The sequence below is a fragment of the Heteronotia binoei genome, chromosome 11, assembly GCF_032191835.1.
Source record: "Heteronotia binoei isolate CCM8104 ecotype False Entrance Well chromosome 11, APGP_CSIRO_Hbin_v1, whole genome shotgun sequence".
In the NCBI taxonomy this organism is placed as follows: domain Eukaryota; kingdom Metazoa; phylum Chordata; class Lepidosauria; order Squamata; family Gekkonidae; genus Heteronotia; species Heteronotia binoei.
Genome location: NC_083233.1, coordinates 80,792,217 through 80,814,395, shown reverse-complemented (window position 1 = coordinate 80,814,395; position 22,179 = coordinate 80,792,217). Strand labels below are relative to the sequence as shown.

At 48.4% G+C, this 22,179-nt stretch overlaps 1 protein-coding gene and 1 non-coding gene across 3 annotated transcripts; both read right to left on the bottom strand.

The window, feature by feature from the left end:
* Positions 1-353: 353 nt before the first annotated feature.
* Positions 354-517, bottom strand: LOC132579767 (U1 spliceosomal RNA). Its single transcript, XR_009555991.1, has one exon. It is a non-coding gene; the product is annotated as a U1 spliceosomal RNA (small nuclear RNA).
* An 8,033-nt stretch (positions 518-8,550) lies between these two features.
* On the bottom strand, positions 8,551-21,154 carry LOC132579347 (NTF2-related export protein 2-like). 2 transcript variants are annotated; one of them, XM_060249648.1, is made up of 4 exons: positions 20,869-21,154; positions 14,368-14,454; positions 11,750-11,894; positions 8,551-9,187 (listed from the first exon to the last, which is right to left on the bottom strand). In XM_060249648.1, exons 1-4 carry the CDS (start codon positions 21,142-21,144, stop codon positions 9,009-9,011), a joined length of 687 nt encoding a protein of 228 aa, XP_060105631.1. In that variant the 5' UTR covers positions 21,145-21,154; the 3' UTR covers positions 8,551-9,008. The 2 variants fall into 2 exon arrangements, with proteins under 2 accessions (XP_060105631.1, XP_060105632.1); XM_060249649.1 differs by having other exon boundaries at positions 20,777-21,128.
* Between the last annotated feature and the right edge of the window lie 1,025 nt (positions 21,155-22,179).

The window sequence follows — 22,179 nt, the reverse complement described above, 5'->3', positions numbered from 1 at the left end:
GAGCCCCAAGCGTTTCAACCTTTCTTCATAGGGAAAGTGCTCCAGCCCTTTAATCATTCTAGTCGCCCTTTTCTGGACTTTCTCCAATGCTATAAAGGGGCAATCTTTAAAGGTGCAATCGACTCCTATTTTGAAAAAAACTTAGTTGGTCTTAAAGGTGCCCTTGTCTACTACTTTGTTCTGTTGCTTCAGACCAACCCGGCTGTCTACTGGGATCCCTCTATTAGGCAAAATTGAAAGCAGCAGGAAAACGTGACGGAGTGAAGCAACTCAGACAGCACATGCCCAAATAGGAAGAAAAAAGAGGAAATAACAAAACGTTCAGGTTTCTCTATCTTTGCACCCAGGCCGCTCAGGGGAAAGCGCGCACGCAGTCCCCCACTACCACAAATTATGCAGTCGAGTTTCCCGCATTTGGGGAAATCGCAGGGGTCAGCACGCCCGCAGTGCAATGGGCGAGCCTCACCCTGGGAAAACCACCTTCTTGATCATGGTGTCTCCCCTGCCAGGTAAGTATGAGTTCCTCCCGCCCCGCCAGCCCCTCGCCTCTCCCCCGCACTGCCCTCCAACACACGGTGGCCCCACACCCAACCCCTGCCCCCCACCTCCGCCCAACACCCCGGCGACGCCTGTCAAGCTGCCAGGCTGCAAGCGGCAAAACAGGTCCGGGGGCGGGCGAGGGGAGCCCCCATCTGCCCCTGGCTTCCCCCCCACAATGCTTTGCATGCACATTCATTTGCATGTGCCCGCCCTCCTCTTCTTCGCAGGCGGCTGCAAGCAACCCTTTCGGTGGCCTTTCCATTGGAGCTCCGGGAAGGCAGGGAGGAGTCTGGAGGCCGCATCCGGGAGGAAGAAAACCCAGAGGGGGCGGCTCTTGCTACGGTCTTGCAAATAAATCACAGGTGAAGAATCACGTTCTCCTCTGGATGCATCGTTTGCTTCCCCACCGCCTTCGTTTTCTCCCTTTGTCTGCTGTTGCTTTATCACACCCTTCTGCCAGCGGTTTAATAGGAGCTACTTCCAAGGAGACTTTTTAAAAATATTATTATTCAGCTTCTTCCTCTGCCAGCAGGCTCAGGGCAGGCTGCAACGGCATAGATCTAACACAAGGGCGGCCAAACTTGCTTAACCTAAGAGCCACACAGAACAAACGCCAGGCGTTTGAGAGCCACAAGACATGAACATCAGATGTTTGAGGGAAGGAACTTGAAAGCACCACAGGGCGGGAAGGAAGGAAGGTGGGAGGAATGGAGAGACAGAAAGAAAGCAACTTTAACTTTAAATTTTCAAAAAGTTCTATTCATTTCAGACAAAGAAGGGGATGAGGAAAAAAGAAAAAAAAACACTACATTCTGGTATTATTTTGCATAGAAATAAGAACATAAGAGAAGCCATGTTGGATCAGGCCAACGGCTCATCCAGTCCAACACTCTGTATCACACAGTGGCCAATAATTTATATATATACATATATATACACACTGTGGCTAATAGCCACTGATGGATCTCTGCTCCATATTTTTATCTAACCCCTACTTTTTGAAATATAGACCTTTTGTTAAAATTGTCTAGTAATTTTGACAATTCCAGTAAAGATAAATTTTATAATATAAAGTACAGGGGGGGGGGGGAGGAAAAAAATAAGTTCACATCAGAGTATCTTAAGAATCTTAGTTATCTAACCAGGCATAGAATTTCATCCAATATTTTCTTGCTTCTTCTTTAGATTTCCCAGCTAACAGCTGGGATAAGAAGTCCAACTCTGCTGTTTCCAAAACTTTTTCCACCAGATCCATTTTTGTGGGGACAGCAACTTTAACTTTAAATGCATTCCCCAAACTGTTGACTAGCTGGTCTTGGAGAAGTGATTTAAAGAGACAAATTCCTTCTCCAAGACAGCCAACAGGGTGGTGGGGCCTTTGAGAGCCCCATAATATGTGCGAAAGAGCCACATAATATGTGTGAAAGAGCCACATGTGGCTCCAGAGCCACAGTTTGGCCAACCCTGATCTAACACAACACCAACAATTAAAACATTCTGCCAATTAAAATTCAGTGCTCCAGTTTGCATTTCAGTGAATAATCCAATGTTGATTGCACCAGGAGTGGTTTTCTCCCAGCCTCTATGTGTGGACAGGTAGATGTGACTACAATGGGGGGAGGAGGAGGAAGAAGACGACATTAGATTTATATTCCGCCCTCCACTCAGAGTCTCAGAGCGGCTCACAATCTCCTATATCTTCCTCCCCCACAACAGACACCCTGTGAGGTGGGTGGGGCTGAGAGAGCTCTGATAGAAGCTGCCCTTTCAAGGACAACCTCTGCCAGAGCTATGGCTGACCCAAGGAGTAAGGAATCAAACCCGGTTCTCCCAGATAAGAGTCTGCATACTTAACCACTACACCAAACTAGAAGAGCAGATGAGATCGATATCAGTTGGAGAGAGGGCGGGTGTGACCTAGCAAAACATCCCTGAACTGCATGGGGGAGGCCAATCTCAGTTTGAATTCATGTGGCCTCAACCATGGGCCTGGAGGAACATCTATTTTACAGGCCCTATGGAACGGCACTGAGAGCCAGTTTGGTGTAGTGGTTAAGTGCGCAGACTCTTATGTGGGAGAACGGGGTTTGATTCCCCACTCCTCCACATACACCTGCTGATGTGACTTTGGATCAGCCACAAGTTCTCTCAATGCTCTTCTGCTCAAGAGCAGTTTCTGTCAGAGCTCTCTCAGCCCCACCTCTCTCACAGGCAGTATTCCCTCTAAGCTGCGGAGCAAAAATTCTGCTTTGTGAGCTACTGGCATTAAAGTTGCGAGCTACTGCATAAATTAAGTGTGCTCTGGGATCATCCTTCCTGAGCTGAGACAAAAATGTGTGAGCTGGAGGCTAAAAATCTGTGAGCTCGCTAGGGTTGCCAATCCCCAGGTGGGGGCAGGGGATCCCCTGGTTTGGAGGCCCTCCCCCCGCTTCAGGGTTGTCAGAAAGCGGGGGGAGGGGAGGGAAATGTCGGCTGGGAACTCTATTATTCCCTATGGAGATTTATTCCCATAGAAAATCATGGAGAATTGATCCGCAGGTATCTGGGGCTCTGCGGGGGCTGTTTTTTGGGGTAGAGGCACCAAATTTTCAGTATAGTATCTAGTGCTTCTCCTCAAAATACCCCCCAAGTTTCAAAAAGATTGGACCAGGGGGTCCAATTCTATGAGCCGCAAAAGAAGGTGCCCCATCCTTCATTATTTCCTATGGAAGGAAGGCATTGAAAAGGTGTGCCGTCCCTTTAAATGTGATGGCCAGAACTCCCTTTGGAGTTCAACTATGCTTGTCACAACCTTGATCTTGGCTCCACCCCCAAAGTCTCCTGGCTCCACCCCCAAAGTCCCCAGATATTTCTTGAATTGGACTTGGCAACCCTAGAGCTCGCTCACCCGAACTCAGCTTAGAGGTATGCTCACAGGGTATGTGTTGTGGGGAGAGGAGGGGAAAGGAGATTGTAAACTGCTCTGGGTAGCAAAGGGCGGGGTTTAAATCCAATCTCTTCTTCTTCTCTGCACTCAGTCCTACAGGGCCTGGCTCTCACTCGGGTGCCTGTTCTGCCAGGCTGAAAAAGCGCTGGCTCTGGTTGAGGCTAGTAGACTTCCTTCAGGCCAGGAATCACCGATAGATGTTGATTTGTAGAGTGTCATGCACTCTGGGGGACATACAGGGAGAAGCAGTCCTGAAGGTATGTTGGTCCAGGCTGCGAAGGGCTTTAAAGTTTAAAACCAGCATCTTGAACCTGACCTGGTCCTCGGCCGAAAGCCAGTGGAGCTGGTGGAGCACGGGCTATACGTGTGCTGTTTGTGGCGTCCCTGTAAGAACTCAGACCTCAGAGCAGGTCATAAGAACATCAGAGAAGCCATGTTAGATCAGGCCAATGGCCCATCCAGTCCAACACTCTGTGTCACACAGTGGCAAAAAAATTTTATACACACACACACACACACTGTGGCTCTCACAGCAGCTGCCCTTTCAAGTACAACCTCTGCCAGAGCTATGGCTGACCCAAGATATTGGATTTATATCCCACTCTATACTCTGAATCTCAGAGTGATCACGATCTCCTTTACCTTCCCCACCCCCACAACAGACACCCTGTGAGGTAGGTGGGACTGAGAGAGCTATTATAGCAGCTGCCCTTTCAAGGACAACTCCTGCGAGAGCTATGGCTGACCCAAGGCCATTCCAGCAGGTGCAAGTGGAGGAATGGGGAATCAAACCCGGTTCTCCCAGACAAGAATCCGCGCACTTAACCATGACTACACCAAACTGGCTCAACAGCTAATGTTGATGGGATGGGATGATAAATTGCACCCCATGGGCCTGGCAACAGCCCCCCACGGGACCCTGCTGGCTTAAGAATTCTTCTGCCTTTCTACTCTTCACCATGTCTTCCACTGCTGCTTGGAAGGTAGGCTGGAGATCTAATCCAGGAGGTGTCAAACCCATTTGTCATGAGGGCCGGCTCAGACACAAATGAGACCTTGTCAAGTCTGCCCAGGTGTGTCATAACATGTAATGCCAGGTAGGGGAGATATAGACTTTATAAAGGCTACTAGCATGCTTAAAAGATGTTTTTAATTTATTTATTTATTTATTTATTACTTTATATTTATATCCCGCCCTCTCCGCAAGCGGACTCAGGGCGGCTTACAATATTAAAAACTGAAAACATGCTTAAAAGATTAGCGCTCTTGCAATCTTTTGTTTGTTTAACGGTCTCTGATAACGGACACCTCTTGCTCTGAATTATTGCATCAAAATCTGGAGACGATGTCTGTGCTGCAGCAATCTCGAGTATGCTGTTCAGCTGCGTGCAAGTTGTAAACCTGGCAAAGCGAGCTGTGAGGCAGAAGGAAGCGAGAGAGAGGGAGAAGCAAGCAGACAACTGCCAGTCCCTCAGGGGCCTGATTTGGCCCTGGGCCACATGTCTGACATTCCTGATCGAAGCAGTCTGCAGCACAGAGCTTTTGGCCAGTCTGAGCATTGCCGCCCTATTTCATTCCTGTTTTCTTTCTCCAGTGTTTCCTGCCCCTGGAGGGTACGGGACATCCCACCCATTAAAAAGAATGGGATGAATACTGAAGACTTTGCATGTGCCAATGGGGAGGGAGGGCAGGAAAGGGCAAGGGGGGGAAAGTGTCTTATTCTTCCCATGTCCATTTCCTGAGAAACAGGGAGATGAGAAGCTCTGTTGCAGCAGGAAGGAGGTAACCCAATGGCTCTCCTACAGCTTCTCCTGCCCTGCTGCCATCTCTCTCAAGTTTTCAGCCCTTCCTCTTGCAACATTCTGGGAGACAGGCCTGAAGGACTCCCTGTCTCCCTAGGAGGCTCCCCCCAGAATTGCTGGTTCCAGATAGGAGGGGAGGGGGCAGGAGGAAGAGACTAGGCCCAAAGCCTGCTTCAAGTTTGGCAGCCTCTCCCTGCCGACTCACGGAGAACCCTAGCCTCAAATGGCATTTCTCCACAAACCCTCGCAGTCCAATAAAAGGAACTGATGACCTGAAGCTGAGCCAATCCCCCTGAAGTCTCCTCGCAGCTTCCCCAAGGTCTGTTTCGTTTTCTTCTAACGAAGCAGACAAGAAAAGCTGTCCAGGAACGTCCCCATCTGGAATAAATTCAGCCAGGCCCTGCCAAATCATGCCAGGTTTCAGCCAGAAAGAACCGTTTCCTCACAGTGTGGAATTCAACGACAGCACACCAGAGTGCGGTTGTACATACTGTGACACACAGGGGGCTCGGGGAGAATCGTGCCGGCCCATCCAAGTCCCCTCACCGTGGTTAGAAATACACACTCGCTCTCCAACCATCCTGCCCCTATGAATTTACTTCTCTGGTTTGGATGAAGATTATTATTAAATTTATGAATCGCCTCATCCCAGCCAATGCCGGGCTCCAGGCGAGGTACAACAAAAGGTACACACAGGCCCTGTGCGCACAGCGTGTTGAGTTCGTGTCAAACTGACCCGGTTCTGTTCTGAATATCTTTGTTCTGGATATTATCAATCAGACTGCAATTTGAACCGAATCGCTCCGCGGTGAAACCGTCTTCTGCCATCTACACGACGGCACTATGCAATTCTTTTCCCCTCCACTTTTATGTGCATGCGCATGGGTTAAAACATTATGTGGTTATGCAGTTATGCGCATATTGCTAAGTAGTAAAAAAAAGGGCGACCGTAAACTGGATGTCTGAGGCTCCTTTTGCTCTGGGACAGCCTTCAGACATCCGGAAGTTGGTCGAGAACTATCCAGACAGGGAAATTACGAGGTGAAACCGAAGAGCTCAAAAAACACTGCAAAGGAGCAAGTAACAAAATGCTCCGGTTTCGAGAAGGATTCTTGGAGGGGGGGGGGGCTACTACGAGTTAATACCGGGAGGCAGATGTTGTTGTCTGATCAGCCACTTTTAATCCAGTATGAAACAACAGCGACAACCGATTATACCGTGCGTCTGAACAGCCCCATAAAATCCATAAAACCAGTAATTTAAAAGAGTTGCAACCCAATGAACTAGGGTTGCCAAGCCCCAGGTGCGGGCAGGGGATCCCCCAGTTTGGAGGCCCTCACCCCGCTTCAGAGTTGTCAGAAAGTGGGGGGAGGGGAGGGAAATGTCTGCTGGGAACTCTGTTATTCCCTATGGAGAATTGATCCGCGGGTATCTGGGGCTCTGGGGGGCTGCTTTTTGGGGTAGAGGCACCAAATTTTCAGTATAGCATCTAGTGCCTCTCCCCAAAATACCCTCCAAGTTTCAAAAAGATTGGACCAGGGGGTCCAATTCTATGAGCCCCAAAAGAAGGTGCCCCTATCCTTCATTGTTTCCTATGGAAGGAAGGCATTGAAAAGGTGTGCCGTCCCTTTAAATGTGACAGCCAGAGCTCCCTTGGAGTTCAATTGTGCTTGTCACAGCCTTGATCTTGGCTCCACTCCTAATGTCTCCTGGCTCCACCCCCAAAGTCCCCAGATATTTCTTGAATTGGACTTGGCAACCCTACAATGATCCTACTTGATAGTGTGCTGTAATTCTGCTTTGCAGGCATTGGGAGTAGTAGAGGGGGGTGCCAGCCCGGCAGCCGTCGCTGTCCTCAAACAAAAGCCTGGAGGAACAACTCTGCTTTGCAGGCCCTGCGGTATTGTAAAAGATCCCGCAGGCCCTGGTGTCTTCCAGCAGAGAGTCCCACCAGGTTGGGGCCAGGCCTGAAAAAGTTCTGAACATGTGAACATATGAAGCTGCCTTGTACTGACTCAGACCTTTGGTCCATCAAAGTCAGTATTGTCTTCTCAGACTGGCAGCGGCTCTCCAGGGCCTCAAGCTGAGGTTTTCCACACCTATTTGCCTGGACCTTTTTTTGGAGATGCCGGGGATTGAACCTGGGACCTTCTGCTTCCCAAGCAGATGCTCTACCACTGAGCCACCATCCCTCCCTTGTTGAAGACAGCCAGACCTCTTTAGGGCCGGGGATCACCAGTAGATTTCGACCAGTTGAGCGCAATGCTCTTCCAGGGACATAGCGGAGGAGGCAGTCCTGTAGATACGTCGGTCCCAGACCGCGCAAGGCCTTAAAGGTCATCACCAAAACCTTGAATCTAACTCGGTACTCAACGGGAAACCACTGTAGTTAATGGGCAATCAATGTGAACAGAGAAATACAAATGGATGCATGGGAGCACCTTTGGAAGAATTCAATGAAGATATCAACTTGTCAAAGTATCGAAGAGAACTGTTTTAAGATGATGTATAGGTGGTATATGACTCCGAAAAAACTGGCTAAGATAAGTAAGAAACTGTTGGATAGATGTTGGAAATGTAAAAAACATGAAGGTTCTTTCTTCCATATGTGGTGGACATGTGAAAAAGCGAAAGAATTCTGGAAGATGATACAACAAGAAATCTCCAAAATTTTGGGCTATGACTTTAAGAAAACTGCAGAGACGTTTTTACTTGGATTACAATTAGAAAAATTTCCAAAAGAAGACAGGACTCTAATTTGGTACCTGCTATCAGCTGCTAGGACATTATACGCGCAGCTTTGGAAGCAAGAAAAAGTACCGGAGAAATGGGACTGGACCATGAAAGTTTTATCGTGGTGTGAAATGGACAAACTAACTAGAACACTAAGAGACTATGATTTAGAGATATTCAAAAGGGAGTGGAGAAAATTTAAAGGATATATGGAGAAAACTTGGAAAGTAAAGAAACATTGGACAATTTTTTAGTAGTAAGAATATATACATTGAACTTTAGCAGTTAGAAGTGCCTTTAATATTGATTTTGAATTTATAACCTCGGGGAAGTCAACATTGGAGGGAGGGCGGATGGAAATGTCATATGGGTTAATGCGAGAAAAAAAAAATTAAGAAATAGTTAAGTTTTGTAACCATATGCTACCAATAAATTGTTTAAACATGGAAGCCACTGTAGTTGACGTGGCACAGGTAGAATGTGTGTTTGTCCGTGGTGTTCAGCTTCTAAGGCAAACTGAAGACCCAGGCTAGTAAATACACGCACACCTTTTCTATCACAGCTAGAGGTATTTTTTTTTAATTTCTCACAAAAACATACAAGTGGAGAGTGACAGTGATCAGCAGGGAAGCGGGTTGGAACAAAAAACGTGTAGAAGAGCCGGCGTCCAACCTGTACACAACACATTACGGCGAGAGACTCTTCCGCAGCACCCGAAGAGAATTTCCCGGAATTCCAATGCCGCGGCACCCCACTAGCGTCACAACCCCCCCCGGAAGGAAAAGCTTTTTCCTGCAGCAGAGCTTATCTTGACGGTACAGAAGTTCTTCCGTTCTAAACATGGTTTAAAGTTTTGTTCTGTCACAAAACCAGTAAGTCCTGACAACTTCCAAAAGAGCAAAGGGACTACGGGGGGGGGGGGGGGGGGAGGAGAAACATCTCGTTTCCAGTCTTTGACCATTCAAAAAACGGAGTCCGTTGCCCAAAGCGCCTGCTTCCTACACCCCCTAACTCTGCCAGTCTTGAAAGCGGAAGCAGTCGCTCATGATCTTCCACACCGTGTTGTTGTTTGTGGTCTGCGCTGTTAACAAGAAGTTCTGGTTGAAGTAGCGTTTATTGCTGCCGTCAAACTTCACGATCCCGCAAGTCACGACAAGGACTGTGGCCTGGTTCAGAGTTGCTTGCTCTTCAAAGAGAAAAGAAGATGATGATGGTATTGGATTTATATCCCACTCTATACTCTGAATCTCAGAGCAGCCACAATCTCCTATACCTTCCCCCCCTCCACTTCCACAACAACAGATACCCTGGGAGGTAGGTGGGGCCGAGAGAGTTCTCACAGAAGCTGCCCTTTCAAGGACAACTCTGTGAGAGCTATGGCTGACCCAAGGCCATTCCAGCAGCTGCAAGTGAAGGAATGGGGAATCAAACCCGGTTGCCCCAGGTAAGAGTCTGTGCACTTAACCATTACACCAAACTGGAGGGGGGGAGACAGTGTTTATAATGTGCTGTTCCTCTCCACCATAAGAAGAAGAGAACCCTTAATCTCGCTTAAATGCAGAAGCGGGTGGTGAGCAGAGCTCCAGACTAAGGAGGGCTGGGGGCTCAAATCCCCCTTCTGCTGTGAAACTTGCCCTGCCTGAACTTCAACCAGTCAGCCAAACCTCCCAGAAGCCCTGGGAGGATAAAATGGAGCAGAGAACCGTGCCTGGCCGCCTTGGAGAATGGAAGGATTCCATTATTAAGCTGTGAACTTTAGGTCCAGAATACTGAGATGCAGAAATCGGGTTCCACTGAAGCAGCCTACTAGATGACTTTTGCAACTGACCAAGAGCACCACAATATCCGGAGTGGGAGTTTTACTGCCGCTTTATTGCTGCTTAACTGTGTTTACGATTCCCTCTAAGCTGAATCAGTGTGAGCTAGCTCACAATTTTTTAGCCTCCAGCTCACACATTTTTGTCTCAGCTCAAGAACAATGGCCCCACCAGAGCAAGCTAATTTATATGGTAGCTCACAATTTTAATGCCAGTTGCTCACAAAGTAGAATTTTTGCTCGCAAGACTCCACAACTTAGAGGGAACACTGGCTTGTCACCAACATTCCCTCTATGCTGCAGAGTTTTGTGAGCAAAAATTCTTTGAGAGCTACTGGCCTTAAAGTTGTGAGCTAATGCATAAAGTATTGGGCTCTGGGGTCATCCTTCCTGGGCTAAGACAAAAATGTGAGCCGGAGGCTAAAAATCTGCAAGCTAGCTCACGCTAACTCAGCTTAGAGGGAACACCGGCTGCCACTTTTCGTGACTTTGTATGTATTGATTTGATATTTGAACGACTGTTCCTTTGTTCTGTACTCAACTGCCTTATATGTTCACATATTTGTAAATTGTTTCAGGGTGTGAGCACGATAAATTTAAAAATCTTTGTTGTACACCGCCAATTTTATTGTATATTTTGCAATATAGCAATTTGCAGTGATTTCCTTGTGATGGTCATTACTTAGCGTGACTTTTTGGCTTGCTCTTCCCTACAGCCTTGGAGGAAGGGCAGGTTCTTGGTTATCTGAGCTCAGGTACTTGATGGTTGATGTGGTCACGCACTCTCAGCATGACCTACCTCTCAGGGCCTTTGTGAGGCTAAAAGGGAGGAGAGGAGAATGAGGTAAGCGGCTGTGGGGCTCCACTGGAGAGAAAAGCAGAGTTTGAGTGAAGTCAATATCCAAACATAGGAAAGACGTTTTTCTGGGTCCCGCAATGGGATTGACCTAAATGCCTCTGGAACTGCTCTCCTGTGACTCAGTGGAGAAATTCAAAACCACTCCTTGTCATACTTATTGGCTTCATTTGTACTGCATCTTTCTCCTCAGCGGAGAACCAAAGGGCCGACGTGCTTCTCCTCTCCTCCATTTTATCCTCCCTGCAACTGTGAGGTCGGTTCGGCCGAGAGAACGTGACTGGCCCAAGGTCACCTAGCAAGCTTCCATGGCACAAGCGGGGATTCGAACCTGGGCCTCCCAAAGTCCCAACACCTTTGACCACCACACTACAACGGTGTCGGTATTTCTTTTTTAAAGCTGCAATTTCCCACTGAAGCAGGGATGTCTGCACTTCAGACCACAAGAGAAGGCGTCAAACCCACAATCCCGCTGCTTACTTTGGAATCGAGCCATCTTCTCCGCAAGACTGGATTGATAAGGCCTGTCCCGACTCAGAGGGGTCTTACCAAATTGCTGCCACCGCTCTGGGTTAAGGGTTCCCCTTGAGAAGGCCCAGAGTCCCCTCCCAAGCCCTTCAGGCCTCCCTTAGCTAGGCCAAATAATGGGCGTGAGGACCAGGCAGAGTGAACAACAACAAAAAGGGTTATTCCAGTGCAATATAAATTAACAAGGTGCATCGACCAGTAAAAGGGTGAAGGGAAAATAAACAAATGCCCTAATGCGTCTATCTTACAGTCCATACTCTTACCAGCACTTACCCCCTTGGGTAAGGGTTTCTCCCCTGCTTCCAGCTCTCCAGGCTACAGCCTGCTTCCAGCTCAGCCTTCCAGGGAAAGCACCCCCACTTCCTGGGCTTGGCCTTTATATTCTCTTTCCAGGCCCCACCCCTCTCTGCGCCTGTTTCCCTCCAAACCCCTCGCTACCCAATCAGAGGGGATTCTGGGAGATGTAGGCTTTTCCCAGTAACTCCTAAGCAGGCTTCCCTGGGGCCTGCAGGCCTCACTAGGCCCAGGATCATGACAAGGCCTCTTACCGTGAACAGGCTGGCAGTCAAACAAGGTCACCTGGAACTCACTGGAAGGCAGCATTTCGAAAAAGTCAGCCAGAGCTTCTTGTCCAGAGATGGCATTCCCATTCCAGATTAATGTTGCTTTGTCCAGGTAAAGCCTGGTCAACACCTGAGAGACAAGAGGCAGAGCAAGAAACGTAAGACGAAATCCAGTCAGTCAAAGACGGGAACATGAGGCAGGGCCTTTTCAGTGGCAGCCCAACAACTGTGGAACAACCTCCCCAGGGAGGTGCACTTGGTCCCCTCGCTTTCAATTGGTTGAAGGTAGTTGAAGACTGTTTTATTCAAGACTGCATCTGATTAGGATATGAGAGCCGACAACAGACAGCTGGCTTGGGTGGCATGAAGCCACTGCAGAGAGCGCCGGCTGGAAATGGAGCAGCCAGGAGCCCCCACACAGCCTGCGGCCCGTCCACGGAACAGGGACGGGCTGTGTGCGCCCTGGATGAGCTTCCGGAGTGCTCATGCGCCTTTTGGTCGCTCCCCAAGTGCTTTTCAGCCACTCCCCAGGTGCTTCCCAGCCATCCGAACAGCCAGGAAGCGCCTCACAGCGGCTTTGATCCGGTTCAGTGTGATGGCCAAATGTAAATTGTAAGAAGACACTGAGTCTTGCTTACTCCACACAGATTGCAATTCCAAACCAGGACTCAAATGAGTCCTGGAATCCTGGTTTGTGGGATGGAAATAAAACCCGGCGTGCTAAGGTGCCTCGCCTTTGGGCATCACAGGAAGCGTTCAGTCAAGCTCCTTGCACTGATGGTGGGGTATAAATGTCCTTGTTCCCAGCTGGGGCTCAAGTGCAACCCGTCATGACATCCAAAGGCAGCCTAAGCTTCAATGGAATGGATGGGTCTTAGAAATCACACACAGAGAAATGGATGGGTCTTAGAAATCACATACAGAGGACAAGAACAAAATTATTTCTACTTCAGGCTTTAGGTCAAATGTGGTCAATGAATCTATTTTAAAAACATATGCATTTTGTGTTCTAACAGCAACCGAAAAACCAGTCCAGTATACTGGTTGTGACACATGCAAAGGACGCAGGAACAACCCACGTTACACTGCCTAATTAGTAGCTCAGCTTAAGATAGCACCAAATATCTAGTTTTTAAACTGATACTTGTTCATGTTTTTTTTATCGTTTTAACTGGAATTGTTTTTACCATAATTGTGAGCTGCCCAGAGTCCGCTTGTGGAGTGGACGGCATATAAATCCAAGGAAATAAATAAATAAAAATAAGCTGCTGACTGTTTCGTGGCTGCTTTTTGGATTTGCTCCCTGACACAGCTAACAGGATGTAAATACAATCCTACTCAGGCTTACTCCAGTCTACTGATTTTAATGGGCTTACATTGGAATAATTCACAGTCTTTATTTCACTCATATGAGCAAAAGTCTCAAGCGAATTCATTGGGGTAATTCTATATAGGACTTCACTGGCAGGGGAGAACTCTACACAACCAATTGCCCCACTTCAAAGGCAAAGCTGCTGGAAGGCTGCCTCCACACTTGAGAGGAGTTGAATGGAGCATAATGGCAGGGCCTCAGTTAATTACTCTCAGCATTCCACAATTAAGGATACATCTGCCCACCATTCTCCAATTCTGACATCTTTCTTTCCTTCGCTATGTTTTCCCTCGGAATTAACCCCAAACAAATGGTAACCATATAAACTAAGCTTGTTGTTCCTATTTGGTTCTTGAATCTGTTAAACATCTTCGTTATGCTGTATGCTAATTTACCGCTCACCTTTACCTGTATGCATGGACCGGTAATTTCCAATCCACTGTATCCAAAGAAGTGTGCACGCACACAAAATCTTACCCCTTGAATAAAACTGTTGTTAATTGTTGTAAATTGTTAATTATTGCAAATTGCAGAAAGTCACAGAACAACCAGCAAATTCCACAGAACAATCAGCACAGTCAACAACCATCTTCCTTATCTTCACACCCCTTCCAACCCTCCCAGCAATTAACACAGAACAATGGTCACATTCAACATCCAGTTTCCTTATCACTACCCTTCCAGGAAGCCCCACCAAACAATGGGCACATCCACAAACCAATTGCCCTTTCACCACACCCCCTTCAGCCTAGAAATAGCAGCTCTCCAGCAGCCCCGGCCTCACTCAATGCACAGCAGCCAAGGAGGTCAGAGCGCCTGCTCCGGCTGCAACGCCACTGAGGATGTTCTCCGCAGCTGAGAACGAAACGTCTGGAAGGAAAACTTTCTCCAGTAGAACACGGCACTTGAGCCCGAAAGATTCTACAAACCCCAAAGGTGTTACCAGCCATGAAAACCTGAAATCTTTGATAAAACTCTGTTGGTCTTAAAGGTGCCAATGGACTCAGACTTTGTTCATAAGACTGCACTGTTAAGGATACGGAAAAATGACTTGGTTTTGTGCGTTCGTTACCATACAAAGGACCCTAAACTAGATCAGCACAGCCCTGAAAGAAGCCGGCTAACAATCTCAGACAGATACCCTGAGATAATAATAATAATAATAAGATAAGCAGTGAATGCTGCTGTTCACGTATTTCCTACATACAAGAGCCACTGGGGATATACACACCCGCCGTCTTTTATCCATAGTTTCATAGTAAATGCTTGCAAATTCTTCAGCAGCTCTGCAAGCTTGATCCGCATTCGTTCTGAAGTCCTAAACAAGTAAAACACGCAGCCGTAAGTGACACTGGATTACTGCCATGCTGACGGTAAATCAAATGAAGCTGCTGGTACATTAAAAGTGACATGAGAAAGTGTCCAACCATACACCTTTGCAAACAAAATATACAAACCTGAAAACTTCCCCTTGGCTTTTAAAAAAATCCATTCGACTTTTAAAAGCAATTTTAACATAAATTGTATTAATAATACAACGTAATTCAACAATCTTGTCACCCTTTTGGTGGCAAAATTTATAGGAGCGACCATTAAATATCAGGGACATAAGGCCTTTTTATTTTAATCCGTGCTTAAGGCAATAGCTGTATGAGCAATACTAGATAAATACAACGTGACGATTGCAGTAATAAACCCAACAAAGAAAAACTAACTGTAAAAAACCCAAACCCATAAATGAAAACAAGTGATTAATCATCATTCCACAACCGTCCTTATTAGTTTTATTCCTGATTTTCCTGAACAGAAGCTGCCTGTGATTCTATGAATCAAATTCCACCAAATAAATTTATGACCTTTGAGAAGCAGGACTGGGTGGGAGATCCTTTCACAACATGATTCTTCTGCTTCACTTAAATTTTTGCTTATGAGTTGTAAATCGGAGGGATCTCCAGTGTTTCCCTAGGAGGAAATGGCATTATACCTGTCTGAGGTTCCACCCCTCCTCAAACCCCACCCATTGCACGCCGCTTCCCGACTCCAGTCTCAACGAACAAATTGTCGGACATCAATATAGGACTGGTTGTTTCGGGAGTATTTTTGCTTTGCACTTTGTGATACACTGCATTTTCTATGAATAATTTGTTATATAAATAATTGAATTTCTAAGGATTTGAGGTTGATTTAATGTGAATGCCTGTGTGGCTCTCTCCTCCTGCTCTACCTTTTCACGTTACTCTGTTTGGTTGCTATAGTCTCCAGGTGAGCGCTGGAAATCACTCAGAATTACAACTGCTCTCCAGATGCCAGAGATCAGCTCACCTTGAGGTGGGGGGGAAGTGAATGCCTTCATTTGGGTGGGTGGGAAGACAGCAAGAGTGGCAGACACTTGCCCAGAGGCCTTGAGTGGTACCTTTCCACGTTGATGGGAAATTCCTGGAGATTCTGTGATGGACTTTGAGGAGGGCATAGGAGTTAGGGCTTCAGAGTGGGGTCTGCTGGACCCAGGTCCTCGCTGTGGAAGTTGACTGACTGATTTCAGATGCTATGCTGAAAATACCTCAAAGAACTGCCCTTCCACCCGAGACTTACAGATCAGTTTTCCATTGTACCCTATGGGAATCGGTCTCCACAGGGAATAATGGAGTGCTCAGCAGACATTTCCTCCCCCGCTCCCGCTTTCTGATAACCCTGGAGCGGGGTGGGGGGTGGGGCAAGGGCCTTCAAACCGAGAGATCCCCTGCCCCCACCTGGAGATTGCTAAGGCAGAGAGGTCACTTGTAGGATAAAGACAGCACAACTAAAGTTATAGTGACCGAATAACAAAAAATGCATTGAAACAAAATCATACAATTATGTTCAATAGAAGACTAAGCAGCAATAGCAATTCCCCCAACGTTTCACAGTCCCATCCAAGGAGTCCCAAGGAACAGGAGGTCGACTTGATTCTTCCTGCTTCGAATCCTCTTCTGGCATAGGGGGCTCCAACCACAAGGCTCAACCAAAGGCAAAAGCTCAGAAAAAATATCAAAGCCTTTCTGATGCATCAATAAATTGCAAAAAGTTGCAAAACCCACAAGGCCTTGAGCCTTTTGGAGTTTGGTGCCGTTTTGAAATCTTACTGGAGACTTTCTGTCCCATTTGCCCATTGGGAATTCTATTCTATGCTCCTACCTGGCCACAAATATTGTTTGCCTTTGAGGTGCAACTTGAACATAAGAGAAGCCATGTTGGATCAGGCCAGTGGCCCCTCCAGTCCAACACTCTGTGTCACATAAGAACATAAGAGAAGCCATATTGGATCAGGCCAGTGGCCCCTCCAGTCCAACACTGTGTCACATAAGAACATAAGAGAAGCCCTGTTGGGTCAGGCCAGTGGCCCCTCCAGTCCAACACTCTGTGTCACATAAGAACATAAGAGAAGCCCTGTTGGGTCAGGCCAGTGGCCCATCCAGACCAGCACTCTGTGTCACATAAGAACATAAGAGAAGCCCTGTTGGATCAGGCCAGTGGCCCCTCCAGCCCAACACTCTGTGTCACATAAGAACATAAGAGAAGCCATGTTGGGTCAGCCCAAAATTTCTGTCCCATTTGCCCATTGGGAATTCTATTGGGAATTCAGTGCTTTGCACGCACTGAAAAAGAATCTTCTGGGTTTTGCAGCTTTTTGCAAGTTATTGATGCATCAGAAGCACTTTAATATTTTATCTGACCTTTTGCCTTTGGTTGAGCTATGTGGTTGGAGAGGATTCGAATGCTAGACCAGGATTCGAAGCAGGAATAATCAAGTCGACCTCCTGTTCACTAGGACTCCTTTGATGGGGACTTAGTGGATCATAAGCTGAACATGAGTCAACAGTGTGATGCGGTGGCTAAAAAGGCAGATGCAATTTTGGGTTGTATCAACAGAAGTATAGTGTCCAGATCACGTAATGCTTTACTCTGCTCTGGTAAGACCTCACCTGGAGTATTGTGTTCAGTTTTGGGCACCACAATTTAAGAAGGATCTAGACAAACTGGAACGGGTCCAGAGGAGGGCGACAAAGATGGTGAGGGGTCTGGAGACCACGTCCTATGAGGAAAGGATGAAGGAGCTGGGGATTTTTAGCCTGGAGAGGAGGCGGCTGAGAGGTGATAGGATCACCATCTTCAAGTCCTTGAAAGGCTGTCCTATATAGGATGGGGTGGAATTGTTTTCTGTGTACCCGGAAGGTAGTACAAGAACGAGTGGGTTGAAATTAAATCAAAAGAGTTTCTAGCTCAATATTAGGAAGAATTTCCTGACCATTAGAGCGATTCCTCAGTGGAACAGGCTTCCTCGGGAGGTGGTGGACTCTCCTTCCTTGGAGCTTTTTCAACAGAGCTAGATGGCCATCTGTCAGCAATGAAGATCCTGTGAATTTAGGGGGAGGTGTTTGTGAGTTTCCTGCCTTGTGCAGGGGGTTGGACTAGATGACCCTGGAGGTCCCTTCCAACTCTAGGATTCTATGACCGTTAGAGTGATTCCTCAGTGGAACAGGCTTCCTCCATGGGAGGTGGTGGGCTCTCCTTCCTTGGAGGTTTTTAGACAGAAGCTAGATGGCTGTCTGACAGCAATGAGGATCCTGTTAATTTAGCTCCGCCCTCCAGTTTCCTGCCTTGTGCAGGGGGTTGGACTAGATGACCCTGGAAGTCCCTTCCCACTCTTCTAGGTTTTTCAATACAGGCTAGATGGCCCTCTGACAGCAATGAAGTTTCTGTGAATTTAGGAAGAGGTGTTGGTGAGTTTCCTGCCGTGCAGGGGGCTGGACTAGATGACCCTGGAGGTCCCTTCCAGCTCTAGGATTCTATGATTCTATGACTGTTAGAGCGGTTTCTCAGTGGAACAGGCTTTCCCGGGAGGTGGTGGCCTCTCCTTCCTTGGAGGTTTTTCAACAGAGGCTAGATGGCCATCTGACAGCAATGAGGATCCTGTGAATTTAGGGGGAGGTCTTTGTGAGTTTCCTGCCTTGTGCAGGGGGTTGGACTAGATGACCCTGGGGGATCCCTTCCAACTCGGGAAGTGGTGGGCTCTCCTTCCTTGGAGGTTTTTCAACAGAGGCTAGATAGCCATCTGACAGCAATGAGGATCCTGTGAATTTAGGGGGAGGTGTTTGTGAGTTTCCTGCCTTGTGTAGGGGGTTGGACTAGATGACCCTGGAGGTCCCTTCCAACTCTGTGATTCTATGAACTGCCTGACCGTTAGAGCGATTCCTCAGTGGAACAGGCTTCCTCCTCGGGAGGTGGTGGGCTCTCCTTCCTTGGAGGTTTTTAGACAGAAGCTAGATGGCCGTCTGACAGCAATGTGGATCCTGTTAATTTAGCTCCGCCCACCAGTTTCCTGCCTTGTGCAGGGGGTTGGACTAGATGGCCCTGGAAGTCCCTTCCCACTCTTCTAGGTTTTTCAATACAGGCTAGATGGCCCTCTGACAGCAATGAAGTTTCTGTGAATTTAGGAAGAGGTGTTGGTGAGTTTCCTGCCTTGTGCAGGGGGCTGGACTAGATGACCTTGGAGGTCCCTTCCAGCTCTAGGATTCTATGATTCTATGACTGTTAGAGCGGTTTCTCAGTGGAACAGGCTTTCCCGGGAGGTGGTGGCCTCTCCTTCCTTGGAGGTTTTTCAAGAAAGGCTAGATGGTCCTCTGACAGCAATGAAGATCCTGTGAATTCAGGGGGAGGTCTTTGTGAGTTTCCTGCCTTCTGCAGGGGGTTGGACTAGATGACCCTGGAGGTCCCTTCCAACTCTAGGATTCTATGATTCTATGACTGTTAGAGCGGTTTCTCAGTGGAACAGGCTTTCCCGGGAGGTGGTGGGCTCTCCTTCCTTGGAGGTTTTTCAACAGAGGCTAGATGGCCATCTGACAGCAATGAGGATCCTGTGAATTTAGGGGGAGGTCTTTGTGAGTTTCCTGCCTTGTGCAGGGGGTTGGACTAGATGACCCTGGGGGGTCCCTTCCAACTCGGGAAGTGGTGGGCTCTCCTTCCTTGGAGGTTTTTCAACAGAGGCTAGATAGCCATCTGACAGCAATGAGGATCCTGTGAATTTAGGGGGAGGTGTTTGTGAGTTTCCTGCCTTGTGTAGGGGGTTGGACTAGATGACCCTGGAAGTCCCTTACAACTCTGTGATTCTATGACCTGCCTGACCGTTAGAGCGATTCCTCAGTGGAACAGGCTTCCTCCTCGGGAGGTGGTGGGCTCTCCTTCCTTGGAGGTTTTTAGACAGAAGCTAAATGGCCGTCTGACAGCAATGTGGATCCTGTTAATTTAGCTCCGCCCACCAGTTTCCTGCCTTGTGCAGGGGGTTGGACTAGATGGCCCTGGAGGTCCCTTCCCACTCTTCTAGGTTTTTCAACAGAGGCTAGATGGCTATCTGACAGAAATGAGGATCCTGTGAATTTAGGGGGAGGTGATGGTGAGTTTCCTGCCTTGTGCAGGGGGTTGGACTAGATGACCCTGGAGGTCCCTTCCAACTCTAGGATTCTGATTCTATGACTGTTAGAGCGGTTCCTCAGTGGAACAGGCTATCCCAGAAGGTGGTGGGCTCTCCTTCCTTGGAGGTTTTTCAACAGAGGCTAGATGGCCACCTGACAGCAATGAGGATCCTGTGAATTTAGGGGGAGGTCTTGTGCTGGGGGTTGGACTAGATGACCCTGGGGGGTCCCTTCCAACTCAGGAGGTGGTGGGCTCTCCTTCCTTGGAGGTTTATAGACAGAAGCTATATGGCTGTCTGACAGCAATGAGGATCCTGTTAATTTAGCTCCGCCCTCCAGTTTCCTGCCTTGTGCAGGGGGTTGGACTAGATGACCCTGGAGGTCCCTTCCCACTCTTCTAGGTTTTTCAATACAGGCTAGATGGCCCTCTGACAGCAATGAAGTTTCTGTGAATTTAGGAAGAGGTGTTGGTGAGTTTCCTGCCTTGTGCAGGGGGTTGGACTAGATGACCCTGGAGGTCCCTTCCAACTCTAGGATTCTGATTCTATGACTGTTAGAGCGGTTCCTCAGTGGAACAGGCTTTCCCGGGAGGTGGTGGGCTCTCCTTCCTTGGAGGTTTTTCAACAGAGGCTAGATGGCCATCTGACAGCAATGAGGATCCTGTGAATTTAGGGGGAGGTCTTGTGCAGGGGGTTGGACTAGATGACCCTGGTGGGTCCCTTCCAACTCAGGAGGTGGTGGGCTCTCCTTCCTTGGAGGTTTTTAGACAGAAGCTATATGGCTGTCTGACAGCAATGAGGATCCTGTTAATTTAGCTCCGCCCTCCAGTTTCCTGCCTTGTGCAGGGGGTTGGACTAGATGACCCTGGAGGTCCCTTCCCACTCTTCTAGGTTTTTCAATACAGGCTAGATGGCCCTCTGACAGCAATGAAGTTTCTGTGAATTTAGGAAGAGGTGTTGGTGAGTTTCCTGCCTTGTGCAGGGGGTTGGACTAGATGACCCTAGAGGTCCCTTCCAATTCTGTGATTCTATGAACTTGGGAGGAATTCCTATTTACTCTTGAACTTGCTATTTAGTCTTCTACTGAACACATCTGTATGATTTTGTTTCAATGCATTCTTAGTTATTCGGTCTTTGCCCACTTGGGGACTGAGAGCCCGACGGAGACCCTCTTCTCCGCCTCCCCACTCACCACAGCGCCGGCCATGGCAGCGTCGTTCGGGTCCGCCCAAAGGACCGCGATCCCGGCCGCACCACGAGTGCCAGAAGCCCGGCAGGACCTACCGAGGACCAGGCCGCCGCCGCGGGGGAAACAGGAAGATCCGCCCTCCACTTCCGCTCTTCGTGGTGCGACTCCGAGCGAGGTCCGAAGTGCGGCGCGGAGGCGTGGCCGACAGTTCCGGTGTAGGGCAGGTTCCGACTTCGACGCAGGGTTGAAGGGGTGAGAGAGCAGGGCATGGGGGACGAGTGCGGAGGGCCACCCGGCGGAGCGGTGGAAATTTCTTGTTCTTCCCCCTCCTCCTCCTGAGGGGAAGAAAGCAGCTGGGGAGGGCTCACCATAGAGTTGGAGCGGCCTAGAGCAGGGCTCGGAAGGCCTCACTTCCGGTATTCTGGGGAGGAGGGGTCGCGGTTTCCTTTCCCTTGACCGAAAGAAGAAAGTTTATTTGATTGAGGGTTGCCAAGTCCAATTCAAGAAATATCTGGGGACTTTGGGGGTGGAGCCAGGAGACATTGGGGGTGGAGCCAGGAGCAAGGGTGTGACAAGCATAATTTGAACTCCAAAAGGAGTTCTGGCATCACATTTAAAGGTCATCTTGGCGGTCCCAGCCTTTTAAATGCCTTTCCTCCATTGGAAATAATGCAGGATAGGAGCATCTTTTGTTGAGGCTCATAGAATTGGAAACACCACCACCCCAGCCAATCTTTTTGAAACCTGGGGGGATATTTTGGGGAGAGGCACTGAATGCTATACTGAAAATTTGGTGCCTTTACCTTAAAAAGCAGAGCCCCAGATACTTGCGGATCAATTCTCCATTATTTCCTATGGGAATAAGTCTCCATAGGGGATAATGGTGTTCCCAGCAGACATTTCCCTTCCCTTCCCCACGCTCTCTGATGACCCTGAAGCGGGGGGAGGGCCTCCAAACCGGGGGATCCCCTGTCCACACCTGGGGATTGGCAGCCCTAATTTGATTCCGAAAGGAAGTTGGTGCTGTGTGTCGCTCTAGCCTCCTCAGTCCCAGGGTGTGGCTGCGGAAGAAATCATGGGATGACCGTTTTTGGCTGGAGGCTGCATAAGGTGGGCAGCTGCAGGTTGGGAAATACCTGGAGATCTTGGGGGTGGAGCCTGAGGCGGGCAGAGGCTGGGGAGGGGAGGGACTTCAGTAGGGTACCATGCCACATAGAGTCTACCTTCCAAAGTAGCCATTTTCTCTAGGTGAACTGATTTCTATCGCCCGGAGCTCAGTTATCAGTGTTCCCTCTAAGCTGAGTTAGCATGAGCTAGCTCACAGATCTTTACCCTTCAGCTCACACATTTTTGTCTTAGCTCAGGAGAAAGAGCCCCAGCGCACAATAATTGATGCAGTAGCTTAC